The sequence below is a fragment of the Aythya ferina genome (genome assembly GCF_964211825.1).
Source record: "Aythya ferina genome assembly, chromosome: 12".
NCBI classification, from domain to species: Eukaryota; Metazoa; Chordata; class Aves; order Anseriformes; family Anatidae; genus Aythya; species Aythya ferina.
In genome coordinates, this window is record NC_140308.1 from 12,384,209 (window position 1) to 12,399,920 (window position 15,712).

Here is a 15,712-nt window from a genome sequence, read left to right on the forward strand (position 1 = left end):
GGTGCAGGTATTTATGCGTGCAGGCATACCTTCCCCCATTATAGCAAAAGATCGGTACACGCCAGAGGCCACACGCAGCTGGGCATGACTGCCAAAAGGCAGCAGCTTCTCCCCTCCCTTCACCTTCTTCCCTTCACGCCTGACCTGTTCTCCACCTCTCCAAATGGGTCAGGGCTTCCTTAGGAAGCAGAGGTCACAGTGACTGCTAGCTGGCCGTGACCGGTCAAAGCAAGGTTGGCAGATACAATCTGCATCCCACCCGTACTCCAGAGAGTCGAGATGAAGAGATAGCCACAGCCTGCACACAAACACACGCTTTTACACTGCCAGCTAAAACCAGACGGGGCCAGCAGAGGAGCTGACAGCTTCCCGTGCAGGCTCAGGACCAGGAGGTGCCGTAGCCCCTCCACGTCCCTGTGCCAACGCTCTCCCCAGCCTGCCCGACTCCTCCACCCCAGCTTTACTTTTGTCTGTGCTGCTCCACCAAGAGCATCTAATCCCTGCCACAGCCACTGAAGGCTTCAGGAGATTGCTGGAGATTCTTCTGAAGGAGCTCAGTACAGCCAGGTCCACAGAAGTGCTTCAGCCAAGTTTAAGATCAAGCCACTCTGAATGCAGTAACCTCACGTCCAAACTCACCTGGGTAAGCAGCAGCCTTCTCCTGCCTGCCTGGGACCTGAGGAAGTTTATTCAAAAGCAGGACCTTTGCAAAATCTCATGCACAAGCTCTTGACGCTGACAGCTCCAAAAAAAAATCACTCAGCCTAGCTCTGGTGCCCTGACTGCCGTGCTGGGTGTTCGGGTGCCAGACCCCTCCAAGGGCATGGTCTTTACTTTCCAGTGGATGTAACTGGTTCTTGTGCACATCCACTCAATCACCACTCCCGGGAAGAAAACAGAGAGGAAGCAAATTTATTTTTGCATCTATTCTAAGAGGAGAATACCTTCTTCCCTCTATTTGAAGAAAGCCAGCCTCTCGGCTGGAGCTCCTGGCTGGGCAGAGCTGTGGTCACACTAACTAGGGAAGTTAACACCTCTGTCCCTTCCCAGTCTCATTTACCTTGTAGAGCGTGTTTCGAATGATTTCAATGTTCATTTCATCCAGGTCCTGTTCGGATATGCAGTCTTGGAAGAAAGCAGCTGAAAGAGAACCACAGACAGAGTTAGCGCTGCCCTAACCAGACCCACGCCCAGCCCTTCCCAGAGCAGTCGGAGAGCCCTCAACAATACCAGGCAGAAGCACGCTTTATGCTGAGCTGGTCTGGCACTCACCTTCAGTGCCACCAAATTACTGTGACTTAAAACCTCAGGCTCCACCACGGCTCTCCAGGCTGCAATCATTTTGGGGGCACTCACCTGGAAGTCTTTCTTCGCCTCTGGAAGAATTTCTTCACCCTTTAGTCCTACCGTTTGGTTAACAGCCTATTCCAGGCAGAAATTCTCAGCTCTAGCCCCCAGCATCAGTGCCAGATGAGCCCATGTTAAAAAACCAAACCCAAACCCAAAACTGTTCCCAGATGTAGGCTCTCAGAAGTGACAAGACAGCTTCCGAATTGCCTGCTGCAGCACAGCAGCAGTGCCCATGCATCTGTGAGACTGCAAGTCCTGAGGAAGCTCGTGTGCTTCTTGCTCCTCCAGCATCTTACATGGGCTAAGGAGACACGGGGATATCACAGCCCCTGCAGCCTGGGACACCCCACGTTTGGAGTCAGGAGTGGTTGCCCCCTGGCAGGTCTGTCAGCCCTGTTTTCCTTTGATTTCTCTAGCCTGAGGTAAGCAGCAGGAGACAGGAGGAACTGGTATGTTCTGGTGGGAAGCTCGGCCCAGACACTTTGCCAGATTATCTCCGGGAGGGCGTTTGGGAAGCTGTTACCACATAAAGAACACGAATGGGTTTCAGATCTAGCGCGGGGTACTACATGCTGCAGATAAAGATGGGCCTTGTACATCTAGCCTGACAGCAGGCTGCTGTGCCACTCTCTTGTTAGCAAGAGCACAATGAGACCCATTGATGGGACTTGCCTGACTTCTTCAACTCTTCCCTCAGCAACCAATTCTGCTGAATTTGCTGCAGAGAGAAATATGATCTTTCCCAGTTCTGCACTCCGGCTGTGGGTAAGGGACACTGCGCTCACACCGAGAGCTGACCAGCGCTCTGCTGAACCAGGTACGCTGTGGGTTCACGCCTCTGGTGCCCTCCACTCTCACTGCACGAGCTCCATGGCAGGGACAGCAGCCACGCTGGGGATCCAGAGTCCTGAGCAGTTTCTTTGCTACTCTTTGCAACAGCATCAGAGACCAATGCCACGTAGCTAGAGGCTCGCTACGGCTGGCAGAAATGAAAACCGAGTGTGCCAGGACTGGTTTTCACTGCAAGACTCACTGGCTAGCCCAGATAGCTAAGCAGTGGCTACTTCAGAGTAGCAGAGGAATGAGAACACAGCTATTTCAGTTCTTGGCCCTCCAATATCCCAAATTAGGCTAACAGCAAGACTTATTTTGCCCTGCTAACCTATGAAAGCCATTTGGGGTTAGGCATTCCTACCAAGCCACGTAGCTATTCAAGTCCTGCAGGAGATAGAGCTGCTGTTTCTTCGCGTGTGGTCACTGGAAGGAGTGCAAGTTAAACAACTGGAGCCTGCATGCTTGCTTGTTTAGGCAACACGGCTACTCCCCACGTACTCCTGCTGAAGAAATGCCACACTAGATGGTACACAGCCTCAAGGGCACAGCCGGGGCAAAGGTCTGAAGAACTTGGGCCAGCAGGGCAGAAGCAGGCAGGGCTCGCTCGTGTACAAGTGCCTGAACAGGAGAGCAAAGACCCTCAACCAGCAGCCGTGTTCTCCAGATCCCCCCGGCAGCGTAACGAGGTGTTTTCACTCCATGCACAGCTTGAAGCTTTCTTGAGAGCTAATAATACCTTTGAAATACTTGGTTCTATCTGATCCCCAAAGTGGGAAGCTTCACGCGTCCCCTTGAGGAGGATTTTCTTCCCACACACCATCCCTACCGCGGGCTCGGCTCCGCTGCGTGCAGCGCTTCTCCCGCTGCAGTGTCCCACCTGGCGAGCCCACCACGCTCAGCTACACTCACACCCACGCCCAGGGAACACCAGGTAAGCTCATCGGCCTTGCTGCAGATGCTCCTTCCCTCCTCGGATGCTCGAGGGGAGCCAGACCTCTTTAGACATGTTTTCCCTCCTGTGCTGGGCTCTATCTGGCAAGCCGGTTTTCCATGACAGCTATCTGATGTGCCCCATTACTCCAGAGATCATTTGTGAAAGCACTTTCAGTTCCAGAAACGATGACTGCCATCAAAGACAATATGATGATTTAAGTGTTTTGCACTTTCTAGCAAGCCCAAAAGAATGATTAATCCCTGACTCAGGCGTACCTCGTTACTTGTGCCCACAGATGCTAATTTAGAAAGTCTCCTGTGACTACCTCTCCTACTACTGCACAGAGACTTCCATATTTTCTCCACAACCACTTCCTACAACTTTTAGCTTTAAAGAACATGTCTGTCTGACTGGCTGTTCGTAAAACATTTGTTTTTACAGAGTCATGTGCCTCCCGGTCAAGGCTTGTAGCCCTGGGACAGTGCCTCAGTGCAGGGTCCTGCTACATAAACAGCTTAAAAAGCTTTTGGGTGCTTTTTGTTGTTGCTGTTGTTTAGTTTAGGAGGTTTTGGCGTATGAAGAGCTTTCCTCAATATAGAATTAATTTGATCAGTGTCAGAACAAGATCGATCATGGGCAGGACTTCATCGTTATCTGCAAAAATTGCCTACAAGACATTGCTCAGTGATCCAACCAGAAGTGCTGGAACGTAGAACAACATCACAGCAGAGGGTCTGCTATGGTAGGGGGGGGGAACCAGGTGATCTTTAAGGTCCCTTCCAGCCCAAGTCATTCTATGGCCTTCGCTAAGGAAGGGCATGCACCACGTGTCCAACAATAATTATTACAAAGATCACTTTCTCCAAGACCTCTCGAGCTTTCTCCTTCCTCCCTGCTTCCAGGGCACGATTCCCAGAAGAGCTGGCAAGTGGCTACGTGTGGCAGATGAGATCTAACCGCACCTGCACTCCCGTGACAGCTCAAGGCTTGGCTCACACAAACCAAATTCCCCAACAGCCTGAGCTACCAGCGCGCTGCTTGGGACATTTGTTGAAGCACACAAGGCTCAATGGCCCTCCAGATGGAGAAATTGGCATGGGGCAGGCAGAAACATGAACTTAAGCCCAGCCACCGCAGGCAGTACAGCCACAGCTGTGCATTACCCACTGCTTTGTCTTCCTGGAGCACGACTTGGACCTAGTTGGACCCTGATAGACTGGAAAGGGAAAGGGACATCTGCTCCACGCACAGCTGAGGGGTACTTTGAAAGGCTCCACTCACCCAGGGGAGTGTCCACCAGGATGGCATTGTAGAGCTCCGCAGGCGTCTGAGCAATGTTCACGGCTTCCATCTGCTCAAAGCTTCCCAGAGGATGGCACTTGGGCACCAGCTCGGAGATGGAGCGCTGGTGCAGGGTCCCAGTGATGAGCAGAATGACGTTGTCGATCATGTAGCTGTACCTGCAGGAACCCAAGACAAAGCCTGTCACAGATGGGCTGCTGCTTCCTTATCATCTCCTCATCTTCCCTGCCTCGATATGGAGAGTCAGGTTCGTGCTACAGCTCAACCGCATCCCTTTGGCATCTCCCACTGACCAGTGAAGAGCAGTAGATGGGAAGGGAAGCTTTGTGGAGGTTTTTGGCCAACCCTCCTGCTCCAAGCACAGCCAGCTCAGGCTGCTCAGGGCTTTGTCCAGCTGAACTTTGAGTCATTTCCGAGGATGTGCAGCTCGCAACCTCCCTGGGGTTCTGCGCTCCAATGTTTCTGACCACCCTCACAACACAAAGGCTCTTCCTAACAGCTCCTCAAGGAGCCTGGCTGTGTAGCTGGGAACAGCCGTCCCTCCAGCCGTCCTTCCAGCCTTCCCACTGTTCTCCTCGTGCTGCCTGCTCTGCACAGAGCAGCTCACCCGTGCCGAAGCCTCCAGCACCGCAGCGAAGGGGAACCCGCAGATAACCTGCCTCGAGCTCGGTTTGGGTGCCAGCAGCACCACTGCACCTTGCCAAGATAAGGAGAAAAGGTCACACCTCTGCGGTACCACTCCCTCCTAAAAACAATGGGGCTGGCAGCTTTGGCACAACCTTTATTCATCCCCTCGTGGACCCACGCAAAGCATTTTCACCCCTCTGCCATCAACGGATGCACGCTCTCACATTAACCCCTGCTATGAAGTCCCTAACCATGTCCTCTGCTTAAATTAGGCAGGATTAGGGATCAGGCTGCCTCGGGAGGGGTGTGAAGAAGTGCAAAGGAGGCACCAAAGCAAAGTTGAGACTGAGAAATGGCCCTCGGTGCTTTGAGCAGTTGGTGAAAGGAGGCACAGACGGCCTGAAGACTGGGAACATGAGAGCTGGTGGCCTCGTAAAGGGTCTAAACGAAGGGATAAAGGTGCCACGCAAGCACAAGGAAAAGCAGGAGCAGGAGTGATGCTCTAGGCACCCTGACCATGAGCTGAGAGAGCTGGGAACCTGAGAAACGTGGAGCGAGAAGAGCTGCTGAGGTCAGAGGAAGGGGCACAGATGCTGAAAGAGCCCAGAAGATGCTGAAAGATGCCCAGAAGGTAACCTCAGCAGGAGCTGCTCCAAAACAGACAGGACTGGACCTCAGTCTGTATGGCAGGTGGGGCTGTGTGAGGCTGGAGCAGCAAGCCCTGCTCGGTTCAGGCTCCCCACGTGTATCCAGGCACTGAAGCAAGGCAGCAGGAGCCGAAGCTTTAAGGGCAGCAGGACAGCGAGGCTCTGAGCACACCCTGCTGGGACAGGCAGGGGGATGCTGTGCCCGAGCTAACCGTGCGGCTGCTTCCCTTTGAAGCCCGGGAAGGGCAGGTGAGCACAGCCAGTTACGGGCAGATTCCCATTGTTTTTATTAGACAAGCTCAAATATACACTCAAACGGCACATCCATGAGCAAATCCACACCTTAGCTCCTCAAACAGGTGCTGCGGGGCTGGGCAGCACCCCGCCGGCCCCATTACTTCTGCAGAGCGCCCTGCTGCACCCCGGGCAGCCTCGCAGGGACAGCACAGCTCTTGGGGCACTGGGAAACCTCCCGCTGCCCGAAACCTGCAGGGTCATTATCCTCGTGCTGTTTGTGCAGCCCGATCTCCCTGGCAGCAAGAGGGGCTTGTTTGTAAGAGCCCAGGGCAAGTCCCTCGTGGCGTGGCGAGCGGCTGCTGCGGGTAAATACAGACATCTGCAGCTCCCTGGGGTGTGCCAGAGGAAAGGCAGAGCGTTAAGGGTCATTTTCCAGCTCTGCCATCTGCCCTCAGGCACACACAGGGCTTTTAGGACAGAGTGCACGGCAGCAGGGCTCTCACCAAAGCGAGGTAACAATGTAGGGCCGGACCCCAACCATTTCTTCAGCTTCCACGTTGGAGGAAGAGGTGAGGAAATCAATCATTTCATGATAGGCTCTTTCCTAGGCTCAGGAAGGAATCTTGCAACCTACAACCTATTTGTGACTTGCAAGGAGCCTGGCCAGAGGTGGAGAGGGACCGAGACGAAATGCCTGGAGCCCTTTGTAGCTGTAGGACTGCCGAGCAGCTTAGCCTTGGTGTGCTGGATCAACGTTCACGGTCAGAAGAAGATTTCGTCCTTGCAGGAGTTACCCTGGGCAGAACAGCAGGAAATTTCACTTTTAAATTTCCTCTCTGACAGTGTTGCAAGCCCATGCAGTAACGAGAGCTGCAGCAGGACAAAGGTCTTGGAGGGCCTGCCAAGGCCGGGCAGACACCAGCACACCCCAGTAACCCTGCCTGAGAGTTAGCTAAGGATGAATCCCGTTTCCTTCAGGCAAGCCCAGGCTCATACTCAGCCCCCGCTGCAACCCAGTAAAAATCGTTATGGCTTAGTCAGCCGTGGTTATGAGGTACATCTCCTGGTGCCAGGGCAGCTGGAGAAGCCTCTCCTCATCTGTGCACGGGGCAACGCTTGGCTTTCCTGTGCCAGGATCCCAACGAGAACGCATCTGCTCCCAGTAGCACAGCTGTACGAAAACCAGCGGAGAGGTCCTGGCTACTTCAGCACTTCCAGCCGAGCCCCACGGATCAGGTTTGTTGGTGGCAGCAGCTCTCCTCCAACTACTTTTTGAATTGAGTAGCTTTTGTCGTTGTCTTCCTCATTGCCTACCAGGTTCTTATCAGCTTCAAACGTTTCATGGTTAATGCACGCCCGGGCTCTTCAGGAAGACACGAGCCTGCTGCGTATTTGAGCTCCGAAAGCGTTTTAACCTTCACTCTCCGTGCAGCCGGTGAGGGGAGCGGGCTTTAGGGGACATGGCAGGGAACAGGAGCAGCACCACAAAGCCCTGCTGCAGCCTACGAGGCAAGAGCAGGCTTCATGCTCGGGCTCTGAGCTGCTCCCTGCCCACACAGGGCCCGAAAGGGCTGGCTGGGTGATCCGCCAGCACTTCACGTGTACGCTCACATCCTGCCTTGCTTCGCTCACTCGATTCGAGGTGTGGCGTATTCCAGAAATTCACATTCACAGAAGCAGGGTTTCAGCCGATTCCTAGAAGCATCAATACCGGTTCACACTAGAGCAGCCTTTCTTACGTGGGGACAGGAAGGAGTTATCGAGCACAGACACATCACTCGCAGCAGGAGAGATGCTGCCTGACGGCTTCCTGAGGTCCGACACGGCCGGAGCAGTACCTGTGCTCCTCCAGCAGCACCCAGCTCAGCACCGTAGGACCAGGCAACGCTCAGCACACAGCACAGGAGCCAGGACAATGCCCAAAACAAGCCAAAATGTGCGTGGGGGGGCGGTGTGAAAGCCTGCCTTCCAGGTCAGAGAGATCCTCCTCACTTCTGGCTTCGGGAGGCGCGGTCGCAGATGGGCACAGCGGAGGCCACCCCAGGAAAGCAGAGCAGAAGCAGGCTGAATATTGAGAAAGGCTTTTCACCAGGGGAGCACATAAAATGCAGGAACGCTCATCACGTGGGGCGTTTACAACGCAGCCTGCAGGCACCAGGGCAGAGCCCTGCGAGGCAGCGACCCCACGACAGCAACGGCTTCTCCCTCCCCCACTTCCTAATCTAATCATAAAGAGTCATTGTCCCGCAGCAGATAGGTTGGGTTTTTTTTTTTTATTGCTTTCTGCTCCAGGATACTAAAGAAACCGTAAACAATACCGCAAGTGGTCACAAAGCATGACTAATGACAGAACACTGCATGACCTGCGTTTCTCAGGGATCCTCCGAAAGCCCTGCCAGACTGCAGTGCAACAGCTGCTCCGCGCAGGGTCAGGAGGACAGCCCGGGGGGCAGCGGTGAAACGCAGCAACCGGGGGGCTGATGTGGGAGCAAAGCCCCTGGAAAAGTAAAAGGGCTCGGGGGCTTTGCGTGCGCTGCTGCCGGAGCCACAGGTTGAAGTGGGAGGCTGGGGATATCCACCCCGAGCCTCCTTTCTCCCCCTGTGCAGGAAAAAAGCTCGCCTCCCCCCCAGGGCTGCGATCCAGGCTTGCAGCTCAGAGTGACCTGAGTCATGCCAAGCTATTCTGAGCGCTCGTGGCCAAGCAGCCGGCGCTGCGTAAGCACAGCCAGCGCCGCAGCGAGGGGCCTGACCCTGCAGCTCGGTACCCGACCGCATCCCCGAGCGTGAGGGATGGGTTAAGGTATTGCTCAGGCAACTTCAAGGCTTTCCAAAACCAGCATCAGCCTTCAGCGCTGACCGATGCAAGGCAAAAGGCTCTGGGAGAGTGCCCTGGGCAGTTACTCAGATCACTGTAGAAACGTGTTTATTTTGGGATGAAAGGGAAAACTCCAGCGGGATGAGAGCAGCGCTCTGAATTGTGTGAATTCTAGAGGCAGCTTTAAATTACTATGAAGTTGTACTGACTGCAGGCACTTACATTTAGTGCTTCCCTCTTGCAGCTCATTCAGTTCAGGGCTGGGGAAGAGCAGTGGCAGGAAGTATTTTGGGGTCAGCTGTAGCACTGCTTCCCTGGGGTTGTGCACAAGCAGCCAGGATCACCTCTACATCCCACGGGGTTCAAGACCCGAGCAAAGGTGCTGGTACACGGAGCCATTTCTTACATCTCTCTTGGGCTCCGAATGCAAGCAGCTGTTGGGGAAAGCAAGGCACAGGCTCCAAAGCACGAAGGAGCAGGAGCTGACCCTAAGAACAGTGCCAACACCTGAAAGGTTTGCATCTGGAGCATGGCTTTACCATTATCAGGACACAACTGTACAGCTGCCCTGAAGGGGAAAGGAAAGGGACCTCACCAAGATCCCAAGCTTCGAGGCTTGTTCGAGTAATAGACAGCACTGAACAGGATTAAATCCTGAATTTTTCAGCTCAGAGAAGAAGAAATCAGAGCAGCCGCTTCTGCTGATGAAGTTTTACCCCGTCTGCAGCTGAAGTTCAGGCAGTCCAGGGAACGCAGCCACAGCGCGATCACCTCCAGCGAGGTGTGCTGAGTGCTGACCTCTTTCTCCGCTCTCTTTCCTAGCATCACACCAACAAAAACCACACGTAAGCGGTAGTTTTGTGAACCTGCTAAAGAGAAAGCTGAGAATTTTATGGTTGCCACCACAAACCAAGGGCACTCAGCCAATAAGTGGGTGCTCTACTAAACTTAGATCAACGAGACCATTTCACAGCAGAGCGCTGTAACTTCACGGTACTACAGAGGCTGTGGCAGCCTTTCAAATCCAAGGATCCAGGAATGTTCTCAGCATTAATCTATATTTAGCCGCATCTCCACATGACTTTTACCATCTTTTAGTGAGTCTAGATCTCTTGGGATACTGACCTCAGTTTTCCAGTGGTATCATCCGGCAGCTTATAAGCACTCATTCAGCATTAGCCACAAAGGCTAATTAGAAGAAAAAAATCAAAGAAGTGCTTTAATTTTGAAGTTTTATGAATATGATGATGTGTTCTAGATGCATACAACCCCTTGGAAACAGCAGTGTTGTTTTGAACCCCTCACAGCCTCGTGCAAGAGTCTCTGGTTGCTTAAATTCGATGCCTTAAAGCTTGACCTCACAGCTTGAGAAACACTAGGCTGGTATGCGAGGCTGAGCCCTGGCACTCTGCACTGTGCTGAGGCAGACTTGAGCACTAATTACATTTTAAATACTGGCCAGAAACATCTCATCATGCTGCCTGCACATAAACCAGCTGCAAAAGCCAAACTTGCATATACTATTTTGCTAAGTTGTGTGATGTGAGGAAGGTGGCAACGTTTACACAGTTCTGCGTGAGCATCTGCTGGGCTTCCAACTGAAGAGGGACCAAGGCATGCCAGCCTCCAGAAGCAACATTTCTTGGCCTCCAGGCTCTCTTGGGGCTGAAACTGCCTGTCTAGAGCACCGAGAGGCAAATCTATGGGAAAGTAGAAGGAAAATGAAAGCTGCTGAGGTCTAACACCAAAAGACCTCGAGAAGAGTTTCCACAAAGGAGTGAAGCACCTTACATGGGGCCAGAACGTTCATCCAGCTGAAGGTGTGCACGCAAGGTGCCTTCTGAAAAAGCTGCAACCATGCATAAATCCATCAGAGGAGCACAGGTACCCTCACATCATACTCCTTCCCCCATGTTTTAATGCCTCCAACAGACATGCTGCACAGAGAGAACTGTGAGAAGGAACAGGAGGCAAGGGCAAGAACCCTTCCTGCAGGCTGCAGAATAAGCAGAGGGAATCAGCTTTAAGCAAAGGCAGAGCAGGCAGTTAAATCCACACACTGCCTCTCGACGAAACAGCACCAGCGTGGATGTGGGTGTCGTGCAAGGTGATGTGTTCTCACCTAATCACCTACAGCTCGCCTGCTCGGGCCCCTTCCCGGGGCTGCAAAGCTTCGTTGGGAAGATTTATGTTTGTTAATGAAACGGGGGCTTCCATCTGGAGCTCATCACTACCATTTTGCTGCATCTTTATTACCACCAACAATAATCACAGAATATCCAAATTGGAAGGGACCCGCAGGGATCATCGAGTCCAACTCCTGGACTCGCTTTAATAATGCTTTGCTGGCTTTTCTGAGGGTTGCTGCAGCTCGGCGTGCTTGCCAGGCACCATGCTAACACCTTCCAAGCGAAGAAGAACAGCGCTGGTCAGTAGAAGCAGGGTTATGGTGTCCCAGATTAAATGAACTGGCGAAGTGAAATGTTCTCCAGGTGCTACAGGCTTGGGAATAAAGCACAACACACAGTGAAATCCACCTTTCAAAGAACACGCTGCCCTTTCCAAGGCGGACGCCCACGGCTCCACAGTTTTCAGAGAGGACTCCTGCAGCCACACAACCCAGTTAGCCTCCCCAACACTCGTTCTGGGAAACTGGTGCAAGCAGGAGAGCAGATGCAGCTCTGATGCTACCACCCGGAGGACACAAGAGCCTGCGATCGTTTCCAGACCATTAGTTTTGTGCCCTCTTATTTTGAATGTTGCATAACACCCCTCCAAGAACTTGGCTTATCAGTTCAACTTTGCACTCCCTGCAAACAGGGAAGCTGTTTGTCAGGAACCTGTGCTGCTCTGCCAAAACCGTCTCTGCCAGAAAAGGCTCATAAAACCTTTTATTGCAGGATCCCCAGCTGCTATGGTAATTTTTCCTCCCCAGTCCCACCTACACCAAGGTCTCAACAACTAGTTGAAAATAGCAGAGTACGGTTTTCACCACAACAGCATTGGAAAAGATCCTTCAGGTTATTGCATTTGCCCAAGTAAATTGCCAGTGCCCGTAATGTAAAGCATTCGGAGCTATTTTTGTAAGAAAGGGCTTCAAAAGGAGGTAGTCATATTTTGTAACCTCACGCAGCGATGCCAGGATGCACACTCCAGTACATTTAGAATAAAGACAAGCAGCTTCCTACTCCAGAGAAGAGGATTATTGCTCTTCAGCTCAAGTAGCAGCTGAAACAGTTTGGCTTTAGAAAACCACTGCCGTAAGATTAAGTTTCAACTCGAAGTCATGCAGCAGAAACTAGATCTATCCAGTGCTGGGGAGAGGCAGAGCAGGAACGGGTCACGAAGAAGGTAGTAGAGGGAAGTGTCAGCTAAGAAAAGGCATGTGCAAGGGGAAAAAGTACACGCAGCCTCGTCAAAAACAGGTCTTGTGACCACAAAAAACACACCAGAAGCCAAGTTCCCAGGTACATCACCGGGGCAGCAAGGACCCTGTTCTTGAGGTCTAGCAGACTGGTGAGGCAGAGATAAATGATGCCCTAGCCTGTCCCCTGCTGACAGGCTCGATCGCAGACTTGGACGACGTGTTCACACCCGGCTTCACCTCCAGCTTTGCTCCTGCAGTGGCCTGAGTGGTTTCAGCAGCCAGCAGCAGCTCCCCCAGCCTGACGGTGAGATCGAGCCCTCCTCTGCCCACCAGCTTGCTGCAGGGGTGAAGGCTCCAAACACTGCCCGAGCCCCCAGCCATGCTGCTGAGGAACTGGGCTTTCACCAGCAGGGAAAACCCTGTGCTGGAGCAAGGGCAAAAAGAGCTTTTCCCCCCCTCCACTGGAAAAATACCAAAGCTGACAATCTGATCAGGCTACAGCTGAGTAGAGTCAGGAGAAACGGCACAGAGCAGAGATAAAAGGATCCGATCTGAATGGCAGGCAGGAGCACTGGAAGGAAGGACAGACAGGACATGGCATTGTGTCAGGCTAACACAAAGAACAAAGCCTTCACAGAGAGGCAGGGCAGAACATCACTGAGAAGAACCTAAAACCCACTTCCATCCCGCAAGTCAATATGTGCTTGCTGAGTTCAGGAAGTGGGTTTTGCTGCTTCAAGTACACTTAATACCTGTTTGTTGCTGCCCTACAGAACGCTGCCACATTCCCTCAGCCAAGCAGGCAATTATTTGTGTTGGAGCAGGGAGGCTGACAGCCAGCTTGTGCCCATCGCTCCGACCCACTACGGGCAGCTGAAAAACACAGGGAAGCACCAGCAGGAGCAGCGAGGAGCCGCACGGCAAGGCACAGAGCTAGCAGGTGTTTTATAGGGGCCATGGAAGGCTCAATAAGTTGAGTTCTCGGTAAGCTGAGTTCCTCCTTGCAGCAACGTGCAGTGGCACAGGAAGCCAACTACAGCTAGAACCTGAAAAAACAAGAGGGAAGTCAGCCAACTTCCTCAATATTTTGGTACTGACAGCGCGGTGCTGCCACGGAGAGGATCAGGGCCAGGGAAGTCAGGAAAGGAGCACCACCGGACAGAAATCAGTGACACCAAGTGGCTTTTTGGGAACAAAGACCTTGCTTTGGGGCTGCTGCGTGGCTGAGTTCTTGGGGCGGCTCAGTGCGTGTGCTTTTAAACACCCTCCTCTGCCCCGGGCTCTGCAGGGGAGCTGGCTCCTGCCCACCTCGGTGGGTGCCCACCCTTAGCTCCGTGCTGCGGGCAGCCGCAGGGCTGGAGTGCCACCTTCTGGCAGGCTGCGGGCAGCACTGCCTCCTCCGGGAGCTGGCAAGGACAGCATCAGGGAACTCGGGTCCTTTGGGAGCTCCAGACCCAGCTCAGAGCCAGAGGTGTGCCAGGGGGTTGGAGTCGGATGGTCTTTAAGGTCCCTTCCAACCCAAACCATTCTGTGATTCCACAATCTCCTCAGCAATGTGACCCAGGTTAAGGTCTGAGCACCCTCCAAAAACAGGTAACTCTCGCGTGGATCAACTCAAAAGCATCCCAGACTTCAGCCGGGTGTTCACAAACCAGAAAGCCTCTTTTTTTAAATTCTTGATCCACCTCAAGGCACCAGCTGTCTACAGCCGCGCTGCTCTCCGTGAGGCGGTACCTGTCTCGTGTGGCATCCTCCAATGTTTTCACAAAGGCCAAAAATTAAGTACATAAAAAGCATCCTATACTAGCGAGTTTTGGAGCTGTACTGGACACGCCACAAAACATTTGCTTCCATTTTAAGCTTGACGTACAGCTCCTGCAATTCCACGCCAGCTGCCCGGGACGCGCATGGGACGCTCCGCGTGGTGCAATGCTTTGAAGCTACTGCCCCCTGCCCCAAACCAAGATCTACTGCAACCCCTGGGGCAGTTTCAGGGAACAGAACACAGCCTGAAAGGCACCCCAAGGAGTCACCTCTAGCCTACCCCCTTTTACACCATCCCATTCACTAAATATATTAGGATTATGAAGAGAAGGGCAAAACCAGCACCCTATCCAAACTCCTGGTGCTTCCCTATCCTCATTCTTCTGTTTTAACCTGCCTGCAGTGCCACCAGAGCTTCTAATATGCTGACAGCAACTCCCAACTCGGTCCAGCTGAAGCCGTGAACACATTCTGTGTTTCAGCAATACGCCACGGGTGCGATGAGGGCAGACCTCGAGGAGGCTGCTCCACCAGCAGCGCACCAGAACCACGACAAAATGCAACCGAATACTTGGACTCCTTGCAGAAAAGGCTCTGCAAGAGGGTGGAGACTCTTCCTGCAGGAAGAGTTTTTATTCTGCTTCATCTTCTGCCTTCCTCCAGGCTATGAAGACAGCGGCGTTAAAATCTCCAGTAAAAAGGAGAGATGAGAGCAGAGACAATTCAAGGAAGAAACGTCCTGTGCCAAATGGGAGCGATATGTCCGAGAAGAGATTACGCAGTAGGCGAGATACACGGATATCTGCACGGGGTTGTTTTGTTCTGCACAGCTCTCCGCAATCAGAGACAGAGGGTGAACAAGATCAGAGTTAAATCAAGCTGAGAGCAAACACCAGCTTTAAAGTTAAATCATTCAAATGGCCAGGCTCTAACCCTGCTGATGTTTTTACAACAAATCCAAGTTTGGCCAACTGGTGTTTTGAAACTTCTCTTGTCTGAAGCTTCAGAAAATAGACGAGATTGCTCCACACAACTGCGATGACGACCTAGAAACTGCTCCAACCACTGCGAGTGCTGCTGCAAGATACGGGCTTTGCCGTGCCTCGCTGATGTCATGCTGTGTATCCGGAGCCAGATAATGAAATTCCATGGGCTTTAGTGACAGGCACGTAAGAAAAAGCTACCTCTCAGAAAATAGGAAAGGCTTAAAAAAGACAGGCGGCTTTAGCACAGTGACCCAGAAAAGTACAGATATGAGGCACCGGGTTAGACAAATGAGATAGCGGGACTGTTTAGACATGGAATGATTACAACAGGAAGGCTCTGCAAGAACGCGGTGCTATTTCGAGCCTTTTACATCAGCTGAAGCAGCTGTGGAACTGCACACACAGGAGCCCAGTGCCTGTTCACACACTGACAGAGGCATGCTGAGGCTGCCCCAACCCTGTCCTCTCCTGCTGCACACCCTAGACCCTCCTTTTCCCTAATTGTTGGATCCCACCAAGCTAGCTGAGGAAACTAAGTAAAGATTAACCCCAAAAGGAGAAAGTTGTTCAATTTTTGGCCAGCTCAGCTCCCTGAACCAGTTTACGATGGGGTCGGACGCAGGCTTACAGCCACCGGGATGGGATGGCAGGTAAGCAGCAGTGCAAACAAAGCATGCACACCCTGGGAGCAAAAGCCTTTAGCACCACAATGATGCTGCACCAGCTTGTTTGAGACCTCCAGAAGAGTTTCAAACAGCTGCAGAAAACACAGTAGGTACAGGGCTGAGGGTGGAAGGTTGTTCTGAGAGTCCCTAGAGGTTTTGTGTGCTGCTCCAAGCAGCTGGTACT

At 52.7% G+C, this 15,712-nt stretch overlaps 1 protein-coding gene and 1 long non-coding RNA gene across 3 annotated transcripts in view; both read right to left on the minus strand.

The window, feature by feature from the left end:
- ATP6V0D1 (ATPase H+ transporting V0 subunit d1) overlaps nucleotides 1–15,712 on the minus strand; it is a 33,371-nt gene that overhangs the window by 7,342 nt on the left and 10,317 nt on the right. For both annotated transcript variants that reach the window (XR_014697238.1, XM_084533466.1), the window contains exons 3-4: nucleotides 4,400–4,578; nucleotides 1,061–1,140 (exon numbers count right to left, since the gene is read on the minus strand). Coding sequence is in view for 1 of the 2 variants with exons in the window: in XM_084533466.1 (XP_084389592.1) it covers nucleotides 1,061–1,140; nucleotides 4,400–4,578 (259 nt within the window). In the remaining variant the exon portion in view is untranslated. The remainder of the gene's footprint in view (nucleotides 1–1,060; nucleotides 1,141–4,399; nucleotides 4,579–15,712) is intronic.
- On the minus strand, nucleotides 12,167–15,709 carry LOC311443379. The gene is made up of 2 exons (XR_014697239.1): nucleotides 12,866–15,709; nucleotides 12,167–12,684 (listed from the first exon to the last, which is right to left on the minus strand). It is a non-coding gene; the product is annotated as an uncharacterized lncRNA (long non-coding RNA).